Genomic DNA, 25,668 nt, shown 5'->3' on the forward strand with positions numbered 1-25,668 from the left:
CACAGGCCGATGCCTTAAGGCAGGCCTGCAGTCGCATGGAGGGCCACATCTAGTACATGTACATGTATGTATGCTGAGGCACACAGGCCGATGCCTTAAGGCAGGCCTGCAGTCGCATGGAGGGCCACATCTAGTACATGTACATGTATGTATGCTGAGGCACACAGGCCGATGCCTTAAGGCAGGCCTGCAGTCACATGGAGGGCCACATCTAGTACATGTATATATATATATTTTTGACTCTCAAAAATTTTCTTTCAAGAAAGGTACGATACGAGTCGTGGAGTAAGTCTCTTAAAAGACAATAATTGCTGGTCACTTTTGAGTTCGGCGAGTCGTGGAGTTACTTTGTTAAAGACAATTATTGCTGGTCACTTTTGGTAACTAATTATTTTGGTTTGATCCACTGATCATTTAGTGCCTTGTGGGGTTAACATTTTTTTTGCATTTTAAATTTTATTAATTGAATAAAAATTAGTTATTTATGAAAATAGGTTTCACATCCTCATGTCAATATATAGCGAATGCACTTTTGTTTGTAAATATTATCCAAACAAACATTATGAGTAGGGGGAGAGAGAGCTAATGGAAAAAAAAAGATCTTTTAGTCCTTGGGCATAGTTGGGTGACTAAGGAATGGGTTATAAAGTCAGGTTGGAAATTGTTAGTGTGAAATCAAGTTTTGGGGGAAACAAAAATTTCATATTCTTTTAGGAGTGGTTCTCGATAAGTGTTAGTGAATGTAATTAAAAAAAAAAAAATCTTAGTCACTCAGCCACATTCCTGATTTATTTTTTTCATGATAATCTTGGGACAAATTTGACAGAAAAACAAGTGATAATGCGTAATTTTTTAAAAAAAAAATCTTTTAGACAATACAACAAAAATAATTTGTTGAGACATCTTTTTTAGAATATTTTTTAGAAAGTGTCCTTTAAAATACTATTTTAAGGCACAATCTAAAAAAGTGCCCCAATACAATAACTTTAATGAGGCACAATAATTAAGTGCCCTATAAAATATCATTTTAAAACACAATTTAAAGAAAAAATACCCTAATAAAACAATTTTAATGAGGCACGACAATGAAATGCCCTAATAGACAAATCTAAGTGTTTTAATAGATAAATTTAATAGGACAGAATTTTGAAATGTCCCATTAAAATAATTCTAACAAGACACTCTGATAAAATGACTTAATAGACAAATCTTAACTGCCCCAATAGAATAATTCTAATAAAACTTAGATATACTATAAAATAAATATAGGCACATATATTAATAAGATGATGTGTAAATTAGGTGGTCATGCGTGTGTAAGAAGAAGGAAATGTTCAATGTTCTAGGTATGGGAAAAGTAAGTTAGAGTTAAAAGAAGGTCATGTGGGGATATGAAAAATAAATTTATAATGATTTTTGAGGCATTTTTAAGTGTCACAACAAACTTAAATTTATAGTTATTTTTGAGGTATTTGTAAGTGTCTCAATACATTTTTGGGGTACAATTACACGTAATATTTTTATTAGTGTCTTAATAGTTAAAATGTTCTTAATAAATTATTTATTAAGGCATTTTTAAATGTCTATTAACCTAAAATTTGTTTTAGTGAGAGAAGGTACGATACGAGTCTCCCTCTTTATCTTTTTGGCGAATCAGTGGCAAACATTTATAGGATAATGCTAGATGGCCAATTTTTTGTCAGTTGGACTTTATGTTATTTTCACATGTCAGGTTTTAAAGTCTTTGATATTTGCTTCCAAGTTCAAAGACCTTGTCTCCTCGAAGAAGATAAAATAAATAAAAGGGAGATGCTATTTCAGAGATAATTTCTATAAATTGATGTGGTATATGTAAATTTATATTTATATAAATTAATTAATAATTTCTTTTATTATTATAAAATATTATTAATTTAAAGTAAATTATTATAAATTTATATAAATTAATTATGAAATATTTATGCGTGTAAGAGATAGCTATGTACATAAACATATATATATATATATATAAGTTTGATAATAGCAAATTAGAATTCTTTTTTGTACTAACAATAGCCCCATCTTCTTCCTTTTCTTCTACAGTGACATGGCTCACCATCTAGGTTCGTTTATTGTTAGCCAATGTAATTAATGTCAATAAGAAAAGGGTTGTAGAGAATGAAGCTTAAAGATTGGAATAAATTAAATAGTTAATTTACATAATTACCATATTAACATCTAACTAGACTAAGTTTGGGGAGCAACTCGGTTGGCCCCAATCTTAGCATTGCATAGCTAACGTCAACCCATAGATCCCTTGGCGCTTGATGTTTGTGTCCAGATGATTCATTCTCTGCTTTTGATAAGAAGAAATTAATTCGATATGGTGAGTATTATCTTGAAGATTTTTCACCAATAGATTTCTTGGCGCTTGATGATATACTTGAAACATATATTATTGATACGTGTACTGACAAGAATTTTAAAGGACTACAGGGCTTTAGTGATCTTGCACAGAAGTTGATAGCGACGAAAAAAAATGATGTATATCCATTAATTTACAAACTCTTTCTACTGCTACAGTAGAAAGAGTATTTTTTGCCATGAAATTTGTCATGACTCGACTGTGCAATCGAATTGGAGATCAATGGTTAAATGATAATTTGATTGTGTATATTAAAAAATATGTATTTAATGAAATTGATAATAATGTTATTATGCGGTGTTATCAAAATATGAAAACACGTCGAGAACAATTGTAATAATTTATTGATATATTTTTGTTAATATTATATTATTTTAAATTTTTGTGTATTATTTAATTTTTACTTATGCTGTTAAAAATTTCTGTCTTCGCCCCTGTATGTATGTATATATATATTCGACGATGTGATATTTTATATTATATTTAAATTAATATAATACATAATATATTATTCCGTGTCTCTTGAGAAAAACCCGTAAATAGGATTTCCATATTTAAACATCATTTGAGAAATTATTCTGTATTGTATGAGGTTTGGTGTAGTGGTAAAATTATTTGAGAAATTAATTATTATTTAAACATCATTAGTTTAAATCTTACTAACCTAATTACTTTTTATTTTTAAGCGAGATATATAAAACCTATTTTAGAAAAAATAATACTTTAATGATACGATTTCATAACATCAAAAGATAATATTTATTTATATAACAATATAAATATAGATTGATAAAAATAGTTAGATATACGCTTTTAAGTTTATATCTAGTTATAGTTGAAATATTATAATAAATTTATCTTTATGAGTAAATAATTAGAGTCATAATAAATCTTGACGAATGTCATAAAATGTGATGTTGTATGTTTCTAACATAAAATATCACTTCAAATATTAAAATTAAAATTTATAAATAATATATTTTTTTTAAAAAGTCATTCTCCAATATGGATGAGTGCCTTAATGGCTTTCATAACCACAACCACTTTTATTTAATGCTATTGACATTGCACTTTCCTTGTATTTATGTGTTGTAACAATTGAAACTATTGAGAAAATAGTGGGTGCTTAAATTTTGGTGTAAATTAAAAAATTAGTTTGAATTTGTTTGGTTTGATTCTTAGTTTTAATATTATAGAGAGTATTAGTTTTTGGTCTAATTTGTTTTGGTGTTGATTTAGGACTAGAAATTGATTAAGGGTTGTTGAATACTAAAAATAATGTATTAAATAATAATAATAAATATGATTAAATATTAATAATAATTAAAAGGCTTAACACATACAGTAATTTCTCAATAATTAAAAAATATGGCATTTGATTCTTGAAGTGTAAAATGTCAAAATTCGATATTTAAACTATTAAAAATTATTATTTTAAGTTTTTATTGTAAGAGAGCGTAAATGAAGCCATTATTTATGCTACGTAAGATACCATGCCCCATAAAAAGCTAAGTCAATGAAATACGTCAGATTAAACTTAATACATAAATATGACATTTGATCAAAAAAAGGCCTAAATTTCATTCGGCTTAGTTTTTATCTTTTTGATTATTTTTAGGTCTTTTATGAAATTTAAGTATTTTTTATAAAATTTTTAGGTATTTTTATGGACCAATCCTAAATATTTTCTTTTTCTTGGTTTTTAAAATATAAAATTTAAAAAAATAGGTAGGCACGCCCAAACACACACATATCATTTAAACAATTTTTTTTTTATAAAAGAATCTAAACAATATTTTTTAAAATCGATATGTGTATATTATAATATACATATAATATACTTTGATAGTATATTATATTATTATTGTTTATTATTAATAAATAATATTATTTTTTAAAAATCGATTTTCAGTCTTTGATTGATTTGTGGACTAGACTGGACCGAAAATTGATTAAAGTAAAAATGTGAATTGAGCACTGAACCAAATTTTGATCAGTTTGGGATAAGACGAATCCAACCCAATGTTTTTAATTAAATCAAAATTTAAACACCCTTAAGAGATATCTTAAAAAGGGGTTGGCCCACTTGGGGTGGCTCACGCAGCCCACGTGCCTTTGTTAGACATTGAAGTTACTGTGAGTTTGCTTGCAGTAAATTAAGGACGACTCCTAACAGCACTATATATGTCTCTATATATATATGCCCTCGGAGAGGAAGAACTGGGCAAGAAGCAAGAAGACACACAACGCAGCAGACGTCGAAGGAAGTGTTGCCGGCAGCGATGATTGGCCAAATCGTCTCTAGTATATGTCAGATTCACAATACAACTGGTGGCACTCTAACATTTAAGGAGCGCCGTGACTACAATGGCCAGAACAGTTCAAACCAGTACCCTAACGAGATTCAAGGTGGCTATTGGGAAATGATTGTGCACTCCGGCGACAATGGAACCCCCTCTCAATCTGTCGGCGCTGTCGTCTATCGTTGGGAGAATCCGGCCGGGGACGAGTGTGATTGGCTTGTGTCTTGGTCCAACAAATATGGGGATACCTCACGCAAGGCAAGTTCCAAATCCCTCGCTCTCAATATATAGCTTGTCGATCAACCAGTTGTTTGGATTTGAGTTGATATATATGGGTGACGTGCATGGCTATATATATATATATAAAATAAACCCACACACACATGTACACGCACAGACATATATATACACACATCAGATCCGATCTGATTTACGTAATCTTTTATTTATCAATTTGTGATGTGTGTGTTTGTATGCAGGTTTATACTGAGATCAGGGAAAAAGGCCATTATGAAAATGATGCTGTTTGGCCGGTAATTCGAGACAAGTTGAGCCATGGTAGTAGCCACAGCGAGGACGAGTGGAATAACTTGAAAGCCAGTGTCCATGAGGAGCCATATAAGGGCCGCGATGTATTCCCCATATTCCAGGGAGAAATTGAAACAAAGGTGAAAGTTTCAACTTAATTAGTCGATGGATTTGCATTCGGTCTATCCACATGCTCATCCATCATATATATGCAGCGCCGAGGATATATCTCTCTCTATATGTATATGTATGTGTGTGATGCATGGTGTGCACGGTTAAGGTTTGAGACAAATAAATAATAGCATCGATCATTGTGTGTGTCGATGCTATAATTAGCTAAATGCCATGTTTAATGGTGTCATCGTTAATAATGTAATGTGTGAGATGCTGTTGTATTATATATTGGGTTTGAATATATTAATGATGATTATATATATATATGAGCGAATTATGAAAATGTTAGGTGATGATTTAAATTTGACATTTTATCTTGTACTATGTGTCACGTGGATGCAAATATGGCTAAATCTGTATTTGTTTTTTTGTAATTTTATGTTTTTTTCGTTTGACCATTTAAATTTTTTATTATTTTAATTATACCCCTGAACTTATATTTTTTAATTAATTTAACTCTTATACTTTGATATTTTTATTTTTGCATGACAATTAAACTTTTTATTGTTTCGATTATATCCCAAGACTTGCATTTTTGAGTTATTTCAACTCATGTACTTTGATGTGAATAGCACGGAACGTGTATTTTGTTATCTCATTTTATTTTTTTTATTTTTACATATGAAAATACAAGAGTTATATAAATTGACTTAAAAATATAGATTCAAAAATGTAATTGAAACAACGAAAATTTTGGATTACCAAATGAAAAAAAAGTTAAAGTACAAGAGATTAAATTGTCTTAAAAATTAGGTTTAGAGATATAATTAAAATAATAAAAAATTTCAAATAATCACAAAAAAAAGAAGATAAAAACACGATGACAAAAATATAAATTTGGTCATGCAATTATACATAAGGTATGAACGCAGAGTCTACTAGTGTCAAACCCATCACTGGCCAAACATTGAAGGGAATGCCCAACTTTTCATTTATACATCCATGGCTTAAATTACAATATGTAATATTTGAAATAGATATAAATGTTTAAATATAATATTTAAAATTTAAAAACAAAAAGTAAGGATGTTCATTTAGTCTAACTTGACCTGGATTGGGAACATGATTCCTCACAATCTTGAATCAAAGACCAGACCAATTGAAGCCAGGACCAAATAAAGGCAATCCTAAATATTTTCTTTTTTTGGTTTTTAAAATATAAAATTTTAAAAAATTATGCGCGCATGACCACACACACATATATATTATTCAAATAAAATTTTCATGGAAAAATCTAAACAAGAATCACAGCTTACACTTTAATAATATGTTATATGTATATTATATTATTAATAAATAATAATATTTTTTAAAATCGATTTTCGGTCATAGATTGGTTTGTGGACCAGACTGGAGTGAAAACCAGGTAAAGTAAAAATGTGAATCGAGCACTGAACCACATTTCAATCAATTTGGAATCAGACGAGTCGAGACCAATTTTTCAATCAAATTGAAATTTGAACACCTTAACGAAAGATATCTTAAGAAGGGTTGGCCCATTTAGCTTGTGGTAAAATGCTTAATGAAATCGATTTCCATATTTATAGTTAATTAAAAGATTGTAATAAATAATTAATAGTGCCATATAACTAAGAAGAGCCTTTTTATTTTGTCATCCAAGACATATAATAAATTTTTTTCCTGGAGAAAACCCTTAAATAGGATTGTTCACCTAATTAATTATTCTGTGTTGTGTGAGGTTTGATGTAGTGGTAAAATAATTATTTGAGAAATTAATTATTATTTAAACATCATTAGTTTATATCTTGTTAAGGTAATTACTTTTTTATTTTTAAACAAGATATATAAAAGGTATTTTAGAAAAAATACTTTAAAAATATAATATTTATTTATATAATAATATAAATATAAATGCATAAAAATAGTTACATATATGTTTTTAAGTTTATATCCATTTATAGTCAAAATATTATAATAAACTTGTCTTTTATGGATAAATAATTAGAGTCAAAATAAAACTTGATGGATGTGGTAAAAGGCGATATGTTATATGCCTTTAAATTATTCAATACATACCTAAAAAAATGTTACTAATGGAAATAAATATCTATTTTATTGCTATAACCACATATTAAATAGTTTAAAGACATATAATAAAACATTTAGAAACATGATTACATTGGGAGTGGCTCATTAAATATTTCTATATCTAGTGCTTGGCCGGACGAAAACTTGTTTGCTTTCCACCACCACAAGGCCCTTTCCCTTTACCGCCATACATACCCCTCTCTCTCTCTCTGCAACTGTTTGTCATCGCTGCATACACTCTTCCCTCATAAGCACAGTAAGCTACCGTCGCACACTCTTCTTTATTTCCATTACTACCTTTTTGAAGCACCACCCGTCGTATCCATCCCAGATTTGGGCTAAATGGCGACTTTGGCTTGGTTTCTCTTACGGACACATGCCTTTGCTATCATTGACTGATATATAGGGGTATTAGGGTAATTATGAGCCTGAAAATATTTTTCTTATCATTTTCCCCCCCACTCCTCGAGCCATTCAGCTTCAATGGCTTCAGGAGTATTGAGTGGAGCTCAGCCTGTACTTTGGGAGTTCTTAAGTCTATCATCCCGAAGGAGCTCAATTTCTGCACTATCCTTGAAGTCTTTCCGAGGGTTCGAGCATAGTGCGTTGATTATCTCTGAGGCCATGCTTCCTTTCCCTCTGAAGGCCGTATTCTAACGAGGAGTTTTGTCCTTCCGCCGAATCTCTGTCAATTTTACTCGGGGTTGGCATTGGTCAGCTGGTGTTGTCCAAATTTTCTCTCTCTGTCAATTTTAAATTTCTTAATTTATCTTCTACACTATTTGTTGGGCGGGCTCGGCGATATGAAATGTCCGCGTGGGGACATAAATCCCACGAAGCGGAGGCTATCCACAACACTAACTCCATATAAGAAGACGAAGTCGCCCACTACCTCTCCCATTCCAAATCCAATTACCAATCCGTAATTGGCCTCCTCGACTCTGCCTCCGACTCCAATGCAGCCACCAAGTTTCAGAGCGCCGCCGCCTGGCATCGTACTAACGTGGTCCGAATCTGTACAATGGGTCCCCGCCGCGTCATTACGAATCTCACGTTGTCGCTACGCCCGAATGCAGCTGAACCAAACACGTACGGCAGGCAACCAGATATGAAATGTCATTTATGCCCCCCATCTATCTATCTCCATTATTATCGTTCTGGACTAGTAATCTCACTTTTGTCTTCTGCATCAAACTTTGTTTTTTTTTTTTTTTTTAATTTTTGTTTTATTAATTTACCTTTCTTGGCTAGTAATTTAAAATTTACCACCTAATTAATGACTTCACGTGACTTTTTAATTAATTAATTAATTAATTATATAAAATCACTTAAATCACATTTTGAATATATATATATTTAAGTTTAATATTTTTATTAATACTATGAATTAAAATTTTATACATTTGTATGAATATAATAAATAAAAGTAAGTTAAATGATATATATATATATATTATAGGTAATTGCTGACACATACATACAGATAAATAGTTCATAATTAATTAAGAATTATATAAATCAAATTAATTGGAAGAAGGGGTAGGGCACATACTTATTAATTTCTTTTAATATCCTAAGAAATTATATTGTTTGATTAAAAAAGGATTAGAAATTCTTGTTTCACATTTTTAACCTGAATTTTTATCTTATTCTCTGTGTGTTATCATTATTTAACTTTAACTAGAAATTGGCATGCAGCTACATGGAGGGCCACTTCTAGTACGTGTATATATATATATATATAATATTTATTAAAATAAACAAGATAAAATTATATTAAAGTAAAATTAAAATATTTTTTAGGTTAAAATATAAAATAATCAAGATAAGTTTGAAAAATATTTTAAAATTTTTATCAAATTGTATGTTAAATTTTTTAAAAATAGATTAGGAGACATATAAGTCATTTTAACTGATTATAAAAAATACATTATAATTATAATTATTTGTCATATCTACGCGAAAATGAGAGACCTTGAAGAAAATTAAAGTTTCGGACAGGATAAATGTGATGTGATAAACTTTTACGTTAAAATAATATTAATAATAATTTCTCACACACAACAGAAAATGGGAGAGGTTGAAGAAAATTAGTGTTGAACAAGAATTTAGACTTTTACCTTAGGATGATACAGCGCGGGTAATTTTAGAGACAGGGCGTGGGCCCCATGGGGAGTGGTGGGGGCCACACACCACTCTGTAGAATGATAATATTTCGAAAAATTCTATTTGTAACATGGTATTTTACTCTTCACATCTCATATTTTAATATAACTAAAATAACCTCAAGCAAAAACTCATTTTTGCCCTCTACAACCACTTCTTCTCTCATCGCCACTTGTCCCATCCTCTTCTCCAATTATTATTGTAGTTGGCTTGCTTCCTTAACAGAGGCCACAAAGACACAAATACAGCTAATTTATTAGAAATGTCACAATGATCGATCTCTACCAACTTTATTAATCACATGACTTTCCTTATTTTTGCATAAAATTATTGTTAGATTTGTGAAAGTTCCAAAAATGTCCATTTTTTTATTTCCTTTCTCTCTTGAAAAATAATTTAAAAAAAATAATATTTTTAGAAATACATAGACTACACAAAAATATTTTATAAATTAATGTAAAATAATTCGGTATTACAATTTTTATATTTATTCAAAATATTATTTTAATTTTCAAAAATTAATTGCCAATTAAATAGAAAAAGTTGACTTAGCATTTTGGCATTAGATTTGTTTAATAAAATTAATTTTTATTTTTGGTACTGAATAAAATATACAGAAGTAATTTAGAGCACTAACTATTAATAAAATAATTTTATCATCAAAATTCAATTTTTTTCATCATTAAAATCATATCAAAGGCAAAACATCACTCACTCCAATCATTATTTGCCATGTGTGCAGTAAAGAAAGTATGTTACATGAGAAAATGAGATCTAATAAGCACAAAGATTGTTATTGAAACTTGATTCTCTTTAAGAAAAAAGGCCATCATAAAACTTTATTTGAATTAAGACTAGCACTATTGCAAGTGATTGTTGCCAGAAACATTAGCATTGCTACCTGTAGAGAAGAAATTAAACCCTATCATTATAGGGGTTGTCTTTAACTAATTAAGGTTATAAACAAGTCAAGCAAAAGGAAGCTTTGTTGAGTTTAGGCTTGTTGGCTGATAATACTATATATTAAGCTCAATTAAGTTGGGGTCTCAAGCTCATTAATTAGAGCTCAAATTTCAACTTCAAGATCATTGGTTTAATTGAAAATTTAGAGTTCAAATATTGGATTTTTTTATAAAAAAAAATTAGGTGATTTGCAAGGTTTGGAGATTATGCAAAAAAGAATTAGTTGAGAAAGGTATGGTAAAAAAGAAATTGTTTGTCACATCTACGAAAAAATGGGAGATCTTGAAAAAAATTAAAATCTCAGACAGGATAGACGTGATGTAATAGACTTTTAAGTTAAAAAATTAAAGTGTTAAATAAGAACAGGATAGACATCAGCGTCGTTAGGATGAGAATATTTTGTCTGATTTAATAATATAAAATAATTTTCTTATATGACAGAATATGTAACACATTAGATATATTAAATAAAACAAAAACATCAATATCATTGGCTTGGCGCTCGTCCTCTCTCGTGGGGTCTCACGTTGCATGTGCCGTTGATACCAGCTGTTTGGTAGGAAACAAAATTGAGTAGAAATGCTGGCAACATTGATTCCAGCCGTTTGCAGAACAGAACTGTGTATATCCATGTATAGGTGCTTTGGGGAGAGAGAGATAATGAAAAAAAAAAAGGTCTTTTAGAGAAGGTACGATACGAGTCTCCCTCTTATCTTATCGTGCAATTAGTGGCAAACATTATGAGTTGCAATGCTTTAACAGCCTCAATTGACAAAAGGGATACTACTAGTCTAGTAGTCTAGAACAATAATGGAGGTAGTGACGTGACTGCTTGAACAATAATGGAGGTAGTGACGTGACTGCTTGAACAATAATGGAGGTACTGACGTCACGTGACTGCTTGAATAATTCACCTATAATACTTTATATGTGACTTTTACTGTTAAAAAATTTAAAACGCGTATTAAATAATTTTTTTTAAAAATTCAACCGAAAAATTATTTGAAAAACCCAAGGCGCAAGGACAACAGATGGGGCTCAAATCAGTTGTCCCCGTTTGTTTTGTGTTTTGTCCCTTTGCAGAGTCAGAAATTTTAGGTAGAATGAAAAAAAAATTATATAAAAAAATTAAAATAATATAATAATAAAAAATATATTAAAAATTAAATTTAAATAAAAAAATTAACATAACTTCAAATATGCAATTGACAAATCTTGTACAAGATGTTGGTTTGTGGAAAGAAAGAGAAAATTATTAAAACATGCCTAGTACAAGATGTTGGATATTGCTAATTTGCTATAGAAAAAATTGTCTCTATTCTTCTCAAATAACTTTGACAATTTATAACACAATAGCAGATTCAGCAAGGACAAAAACTGTAACTTAATTGTTTAGGCCTACTTTTTTAGCCGTTTTACTGTTTAAGTCAGATCTAAATATACTATTTTTAAGAAATACTATCAGAATATAACAGAAAATTAATATTTCTATTTTTTTTTCCTGATACGTTCAATTGCAACAACAGAAAATTCACAACAGAATCCCACAATGGTTGAACTTATCATCTCAACCAATATAACTTCCAATCTACTGTTAAAGTCAAGCATAACCTTCTATTAATTTTAAAATTGATCATGTCCTATGACTTTCTACAACTTCAAATTCCACAGCAAACATTCTCCTCGAAACAATGCCAAATTGCAATCCCCTCAACATTTTCCAAATAAAGTTATAAGCATTTCTATTACTCTATAACAATGCCAAATTGCAATCCCCTTATCATTTTCCAAATAAAGTTATAAACATTTCTATCACTTTAACTACCTCATGTTCCAGACTTAATTGAATCACTATACCTTCTATATCACAAAACATCCATTGCCAACTTTTTTATTAATAAAGAAAATTTTCAAAGAGAGCTCATCAATAAATTGTACATTGGACTCAGAAGATAAAGGTAAACCCATAACCTACAAAAACGGGAATTAAAAATTGAAGGGTGGGCCATTACATAGTGGCTGGTGGCTTGGTGTTTAGAAGAAATTAAAAAAATAATAAATTATATATGTACAGTGAGAATTTTTCAAATTGAAAGGTGGGCAATTGCCTACCCTTGCCTCTACGTAGCTCCACCCCTATCCCTTTGGCTTCCTATCAATAAAAATAAATCATAAATACTGATTATCTCAAACTAATTGTAAAAATTTTAATATTTTTCTTTTAAAATCTATTTTACAATTAATAAGAAAAAATTATCTTGATCTTTCAGGAAAAATACGATACGAGTCGTGGAGTTAGTCTCTTAAAGACAATAATGGCTGGTCACTTTCGAGTGTGGTCAGTCCGATACTCTTCTTTTTTTTTGGTAACTAATTATTTTGATTTGATCTACTGATCATTTAGTGCATGATTCCCAAAATTAGGGTATTACCCTTGTGGGGTTTACATTTTTTTTGCATTTTAAATTTTATTATCCGAATAACAATTAGTTATTTATGAAAAAGGATTTCACATCACATGTCAATATACAGCGAATGCAGTTTGTTTGTAAATATTATCAAAACAAACCTTCTGAGGAGGGGGAGAGACAGCTAATGGAAAAAAAAAAAAGGATCTTTTAGTCCCGAGGCATAATTGGGTAACAAAGGAGGGGGTTGTAAAGTCATGTTGGAGGCTGCTAGTGTAGAATCGATTCTTGGGAGAAGCAAAAAAATTGTATTATTTTGAAAGTGATTCTTGGTAAGTGTTAGTGAATGTAACTTTAAAAAAAAAAAAATCTTAGTCACTTAAGCACATTCCTGATTTATTTTTTTGTGATAATTTTGGGATGGGTTCGATAGGAACACAAGTGATAATGTGTAATTTAAAAAAAAAAATCTTTTTAGAGAAGGTACGATACGAGTCTCCCTCTTATCTTATTGTGCAATCAGTGGCAAACATTATAGGATAATGCTAGATGGCCAATTTTTTGTCAGTTGGACTTTATATGTTATTTTCACATGTCAGGTTTTAAAGTCTTTGATATTTGCTTTCAAGTTCAAAGACCTTGTCTCCTCGAAGAAGATAAAATAAATAAAAGGGAGATGCTATTTCAGAGATAATTTCTATAAATTGACGTGGTATATGTAAATTTATATTTATATAAATTAATTAATAATTTATTTTATTATTATAAAATATTATTAATTTAAAGTAAAATTATTATAAATTTATATAGAATAATTATGAAATATTTATGCGTGTAAGAGATAGCTATGTACATAAACATATATATATATATATATATAAGTTTGATAATAGCAAATTAGAATTCTTTTTTGTACTAACAATAGCCCCATCTTCTTCTTCTTCTTCTTCTACAGTGACATGGCTCTCCATCTAGGTTCGTTTATTGTTAGTCAATGTAATTAATGTCAATAAGAAAAGGGTTATTGCAGAGAATGAAGCTTAAAGATTGGCATAAATTAAATACTTAATTTACGTAATTAGCATATTAACATCTAACTAAACTAAGTTTGGGGAGCAACTCTGTTGGCCCCAATCTTAGCATTGCATAGTTAACATCAACCTATCCATGGCAGATCAAATATGGCTAAGAGCATTTACGTAACATGATTTGTAATAGTTAATTGCATTAAAATAATTAACCTATGATACATGCCATTAGAAATGCAAAACATAAAGAATTGTTCATGTTTAAAAAAAATGATATTCACATCGTATAACACACACAAAAGAAGATAAAATGTCGAACTTAGACCACCAAATTAGAGACGAATTTGAGATGGATTATTTTTTGTCTCTAAATCCGTCTCAAATTAGAAATGAATTTTTTCTTGTCTTTAAATCAGTATAAAGAAAATTCGTCTCAAAAAATCTTTCTCTAAACTGTCGCTTCTTGTAGTGACATAATATTTTCATAATTATTAATACTATTTGCTCATATATATATAAATATCATTCATATGTTTATTTAAGACAAATATATAATACAATAGCATCTCACACATTACATCATTAACTATGTCACCATTAAACACGGCATCCTGCTAATAACATCACCCACACAATGATGCTATTAATTATTTCTTACAAACCTTAACCATTAACACACCATATAGTACATATACATGCATGCATCACCCCCCCCCCCCCCCCCCCCCCCCCCCCAACACACACACACACACAAAGAGAGAGAGTGAGAGAGAGAGGGGGGTTGGCGCTGCATATAATGGATGAACATGTCGACTAGCTCGAAACTTCTTTTGTTCGAAATATTCCCAAGACTGCGTGTTCGTATCCATCGACAGTCGCTAATTCGTAGCTAAAAAAATTGTATATTAATTTTTATTTTTCTTTATTTTTAGGGATAGATTCTTGCCATCGTTAATATTGTTGCTAAATACAAAAAATATTAAAAAATATTCAGTGATGGGTCTTTCCATCGCTAAATTTGCGACGACCTTTTCCATCGCTAATTTGTTATTAAATTTTTGCGATGGCAAATCCGTCACTAGCTTGTCACTAGTTAGTGATGGATTTTTTTCCGTCGCTAAATAATATTTTTCTTGTAGTGATTGCACTTGCACTGATTAAGAAATAGGAAACTTGCCATGGGTAGAGGGCTGGCCCAACCTTTAAGCCATGTATGCCATGGCATTAGACCCCCAAAATTACAAGACTCCAAATTTTAAAAATTTGTAATATTTATGCATATATTTTTTTATTTTTTTAATAATTAATATTTTATTAAAAAAATTAAATACAAAAATATTATAATTTTTTTTTAACTTCCCTTTACCATTTTTCAATTTTTAACTGTTGCTGTGGTGTTCCCAAATCCTAATATCCCATAAAATTCACATTTATAAAATGAAAAGTTGCTCATTATTGGTGAATTTTTTCTTTTTAATGCTATCAGTTTAATGTTTTGTTTTGATTTTTTTATAAGAGAATCATAAATGTATAGTTTTTTGCTCGCACTGACATTTTCAGAATTTCAAAAAAAATTAAATTTATTTTTCTTTATCTATTATTGTAAGTTATTTGACTTTTTTCTTTTATCTTTGAGACCCCAACTCTGTTGGACTGGCCCTGCACGGTAACATGCCTTTTCTTCTTTCTTTCCGTCCAAATTTTAATGTTCTGTCCAAATTTTAATGTTCCGGCCTACTAGAGCTCAGATCTCAAGTCTCCTCGCCTGTCCCATTCGTTGTGCCACTCATAAAATTAAATAAGTCACCTTAACAAATTTATACATGTCAAAGAGTCATTATCTCAAATTAATAATAAAAAATTTAATTTAATTTTTTTAAAATTTATTTTATAATTAATAAAAATAATTAATCTCTTTCAAATAAAAAAATTCATATATTCTGCCTGAAAGTATCTGTCGACGTTCAATTTCGGCCGACCGTGATTCGTTTTGGGCCGCGACGAGTAAATCCAAAAATACCGAGAAGAAAGGAAAACCCCCAAAATTCCAAGCGTGTACACCAAAATTTTTACGTGGTTCGGCCAGAACGATGCCTAGTCCACGACCGCAGTCTAATTATTCTCTCAGAGTGGCGGTATCTGATTATTCCCTCTGTCCTTGCCCCTCATGGTCTCTTTGACTCTCATTTATACTGAGGGGCTTTTACAATTCAGATAACATATAAAAATACAGTGATTGTGTAATGGGGGACAAACAGCTCTTATCGCCTTCACAAGACCGGGAGTGGGATCCTCATTACGAGGGGCATGGGCTGTTACAGATAAAGTGATCGGACCCTACCTCTGACTTCTCAGCAGCTTTGCCACTCATGCGAGCTGGAGGTTTTAGGCCGGCGACCTGGATGGTCCAGCGATCTAGAGGATATTTCAGGAGCTCGTTAGTCGATTGCTTGGAGCTCGTTGTGGGCTTATTGGGAGCTCGCCATGAACTCGCTTTACGAGTTCCGGATTTTTGGTGGAGGGTGGGCTTTCCTTGACGAGGCCGTCCGGGCCTTTTTGGCCTTGGGTGATTGGGCCGATCTATCGGACTGAGTCTGGCCCATGCGGGGTGATGCGGGAAATACATATAACATAAGCCCCCCAGTTCGTGGTGCGATCTTCGCGCTGGGAACTGACGCGTGCCAGCTGTTCTTCCATCCCTCCGACTTCTGCCCAATTACTTTAAGTCTCGTCGTTCCACGCAGCACGCTTTGTCGGCAGCGCATTTAATGCGCACTCCCCCCCATTTCTGCGCATGATTACGCCCGTGGGACCTACAAGCTGTTGTGCGGCCGCTGGATGCGGAGCATGTGATAAGTCGTCATTTGATCCGACGGTTGGGATGGACCAGGCCATTAGTATAAATAGTGGGGAGTGTCCCTCCGCTTCTTCTTTCACGCTATTTTGAAACTCCCTCAAACCTCTGCCTTCCTGCTTTCTCTTCCCTCTCTCGAGGCCTCCATTATTGCCGTGCTTTCAGACGTCCGCCGTTCTCGTCCGGTGCTTGGTACGAGTCTCCATTCAGACGTTAGGCGCAGCTTTTAGGTAAGTTTGTCGTGACTTTCTTTTTCTTCTTGTGAGGCCGTCCACCGTTGGTTAGCCATCGGTGGTTTCTCTGGCTTCGTCGATCGATGTCGTTCTCATTTTTGGAGAAACGACACGATTTAGTTTGGCGTTTGCTGGGCCTTTGAGCCCAATGACCTTAGGATTAGCTTTTCATGGAACACCGGGCTTGCGGTTGCAGCCCCTCCGCCCTAGGCGGCACCCCTTTGCGAAGCGCTCGGCCTGGAAGACCTAGGGGATGGTTTTTAGGGTTTTTTCTAGATTCTTGAGGTCTGGTTCGCGACTTGCGACCTGACTGTTCTCTCTTTTCCTTTGTAGATGTCCGACCAACACCGTGGAAATTCAGGTCAAAAGCACTGCAATTATATCGTAGGAGAAAATGACACTTCGAACTCTGAAGATTGTCTCATTATGGAGGGCCAAAATTTTGAGGGTGCGAGCTCGGGGTGCAGGGAGGTCGCCGTCCTGACCTCTCCGGAAATCGAGCTGAAGGTTCAAGATCAGATCGCTGGTGGGAGTGCTGATCTTGCGGTCTTCAAGAGATTCCTATCCAAGGCCAAGCCTCACGAGGTGATGACTTGTGCTCAGGAGTTTCGTCTCCCCAGGACCTGCTGAATATACATCCCTACTTCGAGCTCCCATGCAGCCTACCCGCTAGCCAATTTCGTAGCTATTAGCCCCCAACACCTCGAGTCCGGTTTTAGGTTCCCAGTAGCCCCGTACCTTATTGCCCTTTTGAACGACGTCAAGCTCGCCCCCTTTCAACTAACACCGAATTCGTATGCCCAACTCACTTCTTTGGCCATCTTATTCCTTACAAATAAGCTTCCTCTCCCTTCGCCAAAACTGATAAGATTTTTATTTTCTTTCAAAAATGCTAAGGACGGGCTGTATTACCTGGCGGCTCGTCCTTCCCTGTATAAGGCCGCCCTTCCTCAGGGTAAAGCGAAGGGGAAGTCCAACGTGGGTGATTACAAGTCCAGTTGGTTTTTCGTGTCTTGCCCTTCCCTTTCTCTTCTTAGGAATTGTAGCTTCGCACTGACCCCTGGTAAGAGAATATGAGCTCTCATAAATCTTTCCTTTGTTTTGAGAATGCTTGTTTTAACTTGCTCATGCTTTGATGCAGATTTTGGGGGGAAAAAATCGATTTTATCGGCTGAGGAGACTGATATCCTTGGCAAACTTGTGGCTGCGAAGTCGAGTTCGAAAATTCTTGAACTTTCGGACGAGCTACTTCGCGAATACGAGCTCGCCCCTCCTCTTGGCATCGAGACTATCGAGGGAGATCATTTCAGGGACTTGGGTATGGAGATTCTCCCTTCCGGCTTGTGGGTCGCCGAACCGAACAGTTCAAGAGGGGAACCCGACTAAGACGATAACATGGTTGATCTCGAGCTCCTCCAACTGAAGCGTCTTAGGGCGAGGTCGGGCACTACGTCCTCCATGACCCCGAGCTCTAGCTCGCGGGATGGCAGGTCAGAGCAGCCGCAGCCGCAATCACGCCCTCAGCAGCAGCAAACCCAACAGCCGCCGGGGGGGGGGGCAACAGGAGCAGCGGCAAAGAACTCTGCCCCGTCAGCCCCAATAGCCAAAGCAAGCTCATCTGCAGCTGGGGCATCGGCCCCCTGCCTCCCGAGACCACGGTTCGAGTGGAGCCCGTGGGAAGGAGGTCGCAGTGGAGGTTCGAGACGCTCCTGCCGCCAGCTCAAAACGGAGGTCGGACCAGCTGCAACAAGGGGAGGATATCAGGTCCAAACGGGTCAGGGTCCGTGAGAAAGAGCTGGCCCTGGAGGCCCTGCCAGGAGGGGTCTTTGTTGGTCCCCTCCTGGATTCCGTGCCCAACTTCCTGGGTCCGAACTCAAAGCCCCTCGACGACCCGAAGTTAAAGGGAATCCCCCTTTGTGATTTTGTGGCCCGTCACAGCCTGATGGTAAGTGGGAATTCTTCGTACCTTGGTTCCTTAGCCTATTCTTTAATGAGCTAACATTTCTTCTTTCGCAGACTTCTCTTGCTGCCGTGAAGCTCCAAGCTCAGTACAAAGATTTTGAGGAGCAGCTTCAGTAGGTGAACATGTCCCGTCAGGCCGAAATAGCGAAGCTTGAGGACGAGAAGAACACCCAAAAGGTCGAAATAACGAAGCTTGAGGACGAGAAGAAAGATCTCCAGGTCGAGCTCCTTGCCACTCAAAAGGAGGTGGAGGGTTGCTTGACGCGTCTGAGGATGGAGGTCCAGAAGAATAAAGATCTCGACGAGGAGCTTCGCAGGTCAAAGAACATGTGGGAGCAAGCCAACTCCGGGCTCACCGGCGAGCTAAATAGAGCGAATGCGGAGGGCTGAGGAGCGACTTAAATCAACCGAGGCGGAGCTTAGGGCGGCAAAGGAGGAGCGGATACGGGCGGATGATCGTGCTGTCCGATGCGAGGAGCTTGCCAAGAGGACCATTGACGACATAAGGGTTGAGGTTGGAGCGCGGATCGACGCTGCGCGTAGGGAGACCAGATCCGACACCTGCTCGTCATTTCTGTACACCCTTTGGGTGAACCATCTTGAGATAGATTTCTCCTTCTTTGGTGCACGTGCTGTCGAGGAGGTGGCTCGGTATGCTGCCGAGGCCGCGGAGGATGCTGACGATGCCAGTCCCCTTGCCTCGTTTTTGGTCGCAACGCAAGCTCCTCAGGTCGAGGCCGAGCTATCTGGGGTCGCCGCGGCTCAGCCTGGTGAGACTGCTAAGGAGCCTCCTGTGAAGGTTGCCGAGGTTTGTCCAGCCGGGGCTGTCGAGGTCGATCTTCAGCCGACCCTATCTACTGCAGCTCGCCCTGTCGAGGTTGATCCTGTAGAACCAACCGCCCCTCTTAGCTAGAACTCCCACATGTATATATATATATTTTTTGTAACGTGAGCTTCATCTAATGAAAAATTGGCATTTTGTGCACGTTGCCTCAGATTTCTTCGCGAACTCAAGTTAATTCTGACGAGGTTTTGGCATAACGATTCTTGAACCAATTTCGATGAGGTGACTTGAAAGTAACTTCTTCATGGTATAACTCAAAAATCATTTCAACAAAAACTCCCGTATTTTTGAAAGATTCACTGATAAGGAACTTTTGAGTATGTAACTTGATAACGAACTGTTCGAACACAGGTCTAGGTAGATCCGGAGTTTTATCAGCTCGTAGACTAACGCTCTTGAACTAGCTCGTTGATGATAGTTGTAATAATCAGCGCGAACACTTATACTTAGGCAATTTCTAGGAAACCCCGTTCAGCATATTTTGACGAAATAACGAGAGCCTTGCCGAGATATATGTAAAGTCGGATGGCCTTGCGATCTCGTCTAACATGTAGTGGCTGAGAAGCTCGTTATAGGGCGTGTGCCTGGTAGGTCGCGAATAGTCTTATTTAGCCAAGTTAAGACGGACCTCAGCTGATAGGGTCCAATACGCAAAATTTGCTAGGATATGAGATTATGCCAGGCCTCGGCTGGCATGTTGAGGCTTTTAATAAGGTTTCAATAAATTGGGAGCGAACACTCAGGTAGGTCGTAGACCATGGCTTTAAGCCAAGATAGGAGGACCCCAGCTAGTGAAAGCGCAACCTGTACCACCAAGTTATATGTTCAGGCGGGTCATAGAGTGACCCCAGCTAACACACCATGGTTTGTTATTTCGTTGACTTGTACGGCCAGGATATGTGTCCAGGTAGGTCGCGTTACGGCCTCAGCTAACACCCAGTGGCTTCTACAAGTTTTATTTGAACCAAGAGGGAACACCCAGGTAGGTCGCAGACCATGGCTTTAAGCTAAGATAAAAGGACCTCGGCTAGCGAACCCAAGCTCGGGGTTACTTGTGGAAGTGGTTGCTTAGTAGGTTCCAAACCTTGACATAAAGTCAAAATAATTGGTTCTCAGCTCGCAAACCACGACCTGAGAGAGGGACCAAGGTGAATGCTCGGTTAAGCCGTAGACCGTAGCACCGTGGCTAGGTTACTTAGGCCTTAGCTCGCAAACCATGGCCTCTCGACCCCTTGTTACGGGGGCATTCAATCGAATACCAATAAGAATAAAGTGTAATGAAAGTTCATAAATTCTAACCAGAATCATGAAAGTCATTCGTAATGAAAAAGACGGAGCATAGGCAAAAACGATTACATTTATCTGAAGTAGGGACGAAGGTGTTCTGCGTTCCAAGCTCGTGGGAGAGGGAGACCGTCCATGTTTGCCAGGTGATATGCTCCGTTATTCAAATTTTCTTTGAAGATAAATGGACCTTCCCAGTTAGGACCTAAGGTGCCATCGCTTGCCGCCCGTGCTCCTGGGAGTACCAGGCGTAGTACTGGATCTCCGACGTTGTAACGTCGGATTTGGACCTTCCTGTTATAGTATCGTGCCACCCTTTGTTGATAAATGGCGATCCTCACGCGAGCTACATCTCTTGATTCCTCGAGCAGGTCCAGATTAGCTGCCAGTAGCTCGTTATTGCGATCTAAGCTGAAGGTGGCCCTTCGGTGGCTGGCCACTTTATTCTCAGCGGGGATCATAGCCTCCGACCCATACGCCATTGAGAATGGGGTTTCTCCAGTGCTGCTTCGGGCTGTTGTCCGATAGGTCCATAGCACTGTTTGCAGTTCATCCACCCAGGCCCCCTTTCTAGCTTCAAGCTTTGTCTTCAGGGTCTGCTTGATTATTTTGTTGACTGCTTCGACCTGCCCATTGGTCTGAGGGTGGTCAACGGTGGTGAAACTCTTTTGAATCCCCATTGACTCGCAGAATTGGATGAATTGCTCGCTGGTGAATTGGGTTCCGTTGTCCGTTACTATTTGCTATGGCACTCCGAATCTGCAGATTATGTTATCCCATGTAAACGCTTGTGTCTTCGCACTGGTGATCTGTGCGAGCTCTTTGGCCTCTGCTCATTTGGTGAAGTAGTCAATTGCCACTATGGCATGCTTGCATCCTCCGCGAGCCGTGGGGAGCGGCCCGATTAGATCCATGCCCCAAATGGCATAGGGCCAAGGGCTGCTCATCTGCTGCAGGTTGCAGGTAAGCCGGCGGAGCTCACGAAACCTTGGCGAACCTTTGGCACTTCTCGCATTTCTTGACCGTCTCTATGGCATCTTGCTTCACGGTGGGCCAATAAAACCCTTGTCGGAGGGCCTTTTGTGCCAGAGAGAGTGCCCCTGCATGATTACCGCAGTGGCCTGCATGAATTTCTTCTAGCACGGCTTGGCAATCGGTGCCGTCAATGCACCTCAGAAGCGGGGTTGAGAACCCCCTCTTGTACAGTCTATCATCGTAGATGCAATATTGGGCGGCTTGAGCTCGCAGGCGACGTGCTTCCAGCTTGTCTTCCGGTAGTTTCTCGTCTTGCAGATACTCCAAGATGGGGGTCATCCATGAGTTTTGTGGCGCTGTGATCAGTAGCGTTTCATCTCGTTGTTCCGTGCTCGGGGTGGCCAAAAAATCGATAGGTATGTCCCCCAAGAATCCTGCGTCCTGGGCTGTTGTTAGGCGAGCCAGAGCGTCCGCATGAGAGTTCTGGGAACGGGGGATTTGATGCATTTCATATTTTTCGAAAGTGGCTAAAAGTTCGCGTACCTTCTGTAAATATGCTGCCATCTTCGTGTCTCTGGCCTGGTATTCTCGCCGTACGTGGTTGACAACTAGCCGAGAGTCGCTGAAGATCTCCAAGAATTCAGCTCGTATTTCCTTTGCCAGGCGGAGTCTTGCTAATAAGGCTTCATACTCGGATTCATTATTGGTGGCCAAAAAACCGAATCTTAGGGCTCAGAGGATTTTGTGATCTTCGGGGCTTATTAGCATAACCCCGGCTCCCGCTCCTTGTTCGTTCGATGATCCATCGACGTATAGTTCCCAGGACGGTCATTTCAGGTTTTCTGGCTCCTCGTCAATTGGCCCAGTAAACTCGGCAATGAAGTCTGCCAACGCTTGACCCTTTATCGCCGTCCTTGGTTTATACTTTATGTCGAACTGAGCGAGCTCAATAGACCATTTTAGTAAGCGACCTGAGGTATCTGGTTTTTGGAGGATTTGCTTCAATGGGTATTTGGTCAGGACTTCGATCTCATGAGTTTGAAAATAGGGTCGCAGCTTCCTTGATGCCACTATTAGACAGTAAGCCAATTTTTCGATTGGTGCGTACCTTGTTTCTGCATCGATTAGGCTTTTGGAGACGTAATAAATGGGGTGCTGCACCCCTTCTTCCCCCCGAACGAGGGCCACACTGAGAGCCTGTTGGGATACTCCTAAGTACAAGGTCAACCTCTCTCCCTCCTTAGGTTTGGCGAGCAATGGGGCCCGTCCCATGTACTCCTTTAGTTGTTGGAATGCGAACTCGCATTCTTCTGTCCATCTGAAGTCTTTCTCCTTTTTTAGAAGCTCGAAGAACGGGGCACACTTGTCAGTTGCCTTTGAAATGAAACGGCTCAAAGCTGCGACCTGACCATTGAGGCTTTGCACCTCCTTCTTTCTTACGGGCGACCTCATGTCGAGCAGAGCCTTAATTTTGTCTGGGTTGGCTTCAATGTCTCTGTTGTTTACCATAAACCCAAGAAATTTTCCAGAGGCTACACCGAAGGCGCACTTGAGCGGGTTGAGTTTCATCTGATATCTCCTGAGGACTCCAAACGTTTCTCTTAGATCGGAAACGTGGTCCGTCACTTGCTCGGATTTTACCAGCATGTCGTCAACGTATACTTCCATGGTTTTTCCGATCAGTGTTTCGAACATCGTATTGACCAGCCTCTGGTAGGTCGCGCCAGCATTCTTCAATCCAAAGGGCATGACCTTGTAACAATAGAGCCCCCGGTCGGTTATGAATGAGGTGTGCTCTTGGTCCGTGGGGTTCATGGGGATCTGGTTGTAGCCTGAATAGGCATCCATGAAACTGAGGAGGCGGTGACCAGCCGTTGCATCCACGAGCTGATCGATTCTGGGGAGAGAAAAATTATCTTTAGGATAGGCCTTGTTCAGGTCGGTGAAGTCAATGCAGGTCCTCCACTTCCCGTTTTTCTTTTTTACTAGGACCGGGTTGGCCACCCAGACCGGATAGTGGGCTTCCTTGAAGAAATTATTTACCAAGAGTTTGTCCACTTCTTCTTTAAGGGCGGCATAACGCTCTGGAGTCATTGGCCTCCTCTTCTGGCGCACTGGCTTGTAGCTTGGATCTACGTTGAGCCTGTGTGACATCACTTCTGGGGCGATTCCCACCATATCTTCGTGGTTCCATGCGAATACATCAAGGTTAGCTTTAAGGAAATTTGTAAGTTGGGATTTTACCTCGGGGGCTAGACTCTTGCCTAGCTTGAGGTGCCTTTCCTCGTCTGCCTCGCCGACTGAGATATCTTCGAGCTCTTCCATGGGACCGGTGGGTTTGTCGCAGTCGACCTCGCGGGGATCCAGGTCGTGTTTAGCCTCCCATTGGCCGGTTGATCGCGGGCCGACCTTTGCGATGATATTTACTTTCTTTCCCTTTGCCCCCATTTTCAGGGCGTCCTTATAGCAACGTCTTGCGAGGTGCTGCTCGCCTCGTACACACCCTACACCGTCGGGGGTCGGGAATTTCACCGTAAGTGACCTAGTTGAAGTGACTAGATTCAGGTCGTTCATCGCCGGCCTTCCGAATACGACATTGTATGCTGAGGGGCAGTCAATTATTAGGAATTCTGTCAAAGTAGTGGCCTGGCGGTTCGCATCCCCGATGGTGAGGGGAAGGCTGATCCGACCGACGGGAATCACTGCGTCCCCCGTGAACCCATAGAGTGGCTCTGGGGATGAGCTCAACTGTTCCGGTCCCAAACCCATCTGATCGAAGCATGCTCTGTACATTACATTTACCGAGCTGCCCGTGTCCACCATTATCCTTCGCACTTCGGAGTTGCCGACCTGGGCTCGTATAACGAGTGCGTCGTTGTGCGGCCAATGGACGTCTCCGGCGTCTTCTTCCGAGAAAAACATCTTCTCTGGGATTGGGTTACCCCTAGGTCGCTTCGCGGGAACCGGCTGCTCGCCCGATCTTGCTAGCAAGACATGGTTGGCCTCTTGTATGTATTTGTCGCGGGATTTGTGGGAGGATCCTTCGAGGTGGGGCCCGCCATGGATCGTGTAGATGGTTCGTACGGCCGGTGATTGGTCATCATCGGTGGGGGGCTGCTATTGTGCCGGCGGCTGGCTTGGTTGATCAGTCGGCCGCACCACGTAATCTTTCAAGCGACCTCTTCTTATCAGATCTTCGATGGCGTCCCTTAGGGCCCAGCACTCCGAGGTGTTGTGACCCGCCTCGTTGTGGTATGCGCAAAATTTTTCTTTATTTCGAAATTTGTTTGGAGTTCTTAACGGGTTGGGCTTCCCGAATTCCTCTTTGTCCCTTTCGATGGCGAAGATCCTTTCTTGGGGGTCTGATAGGGCACAGTAGCTGTCAAAGCGCTGTAGTCTACGAGGTCGCTCATCTCCCTTTGCCTTCTGAGCTCGCTTGAACACTTCATTGCTCGAGCGCTCCCCCCGAGCTTCTCTTCCGACGTCTCCGTTG

General features: G+C 37.9%; 1 protein-coding gene across 1 annotated transcript; it reads left to right on the forward strand.

Moving 5' to 3' along the window:
- Positions 1-4,618: 4,618 nt before the first annotated feature.
- LOC127793815 (23 kDa jasmonate-induced protein-like) lies at positions 4,619-5,671 on the forward strand. Its single transcript, XM_052324555.1, has 2 exons — positions 4,619-4,965; positions 5,187-5,671. Exons 1-2 carry the CDS (start codon positions 4,687-4,689, stop codon positions 5,391-5,393), a joined length of 486 nt encoding a protein of 161 aa, XP_052180515.1. The 5' UTR covers positions 4,619-4,686; the 3' UTR covers positions 5,394-5,671.
- Positions 5,672-25,668: the final 19,997 nt, after the last annotated feature.

The sequence above is a fragment of the Diospyros lotus genome, chromosome 2 (genome assembly GCF_014633365.1).
Source record: "Diospyros lotus cultivar Yz01 chromosome 2, ASM1463336v1, whole genome shotgun sequence".
In the NCBI taxonomy this organism is placed as follows: domain Eukaryota; kingdom Viridiplantae; phylum Streptophyta; class Magnoliopsida; order Ericales; family Ebenaceae; genus Diospyros; species Diospyros lotus.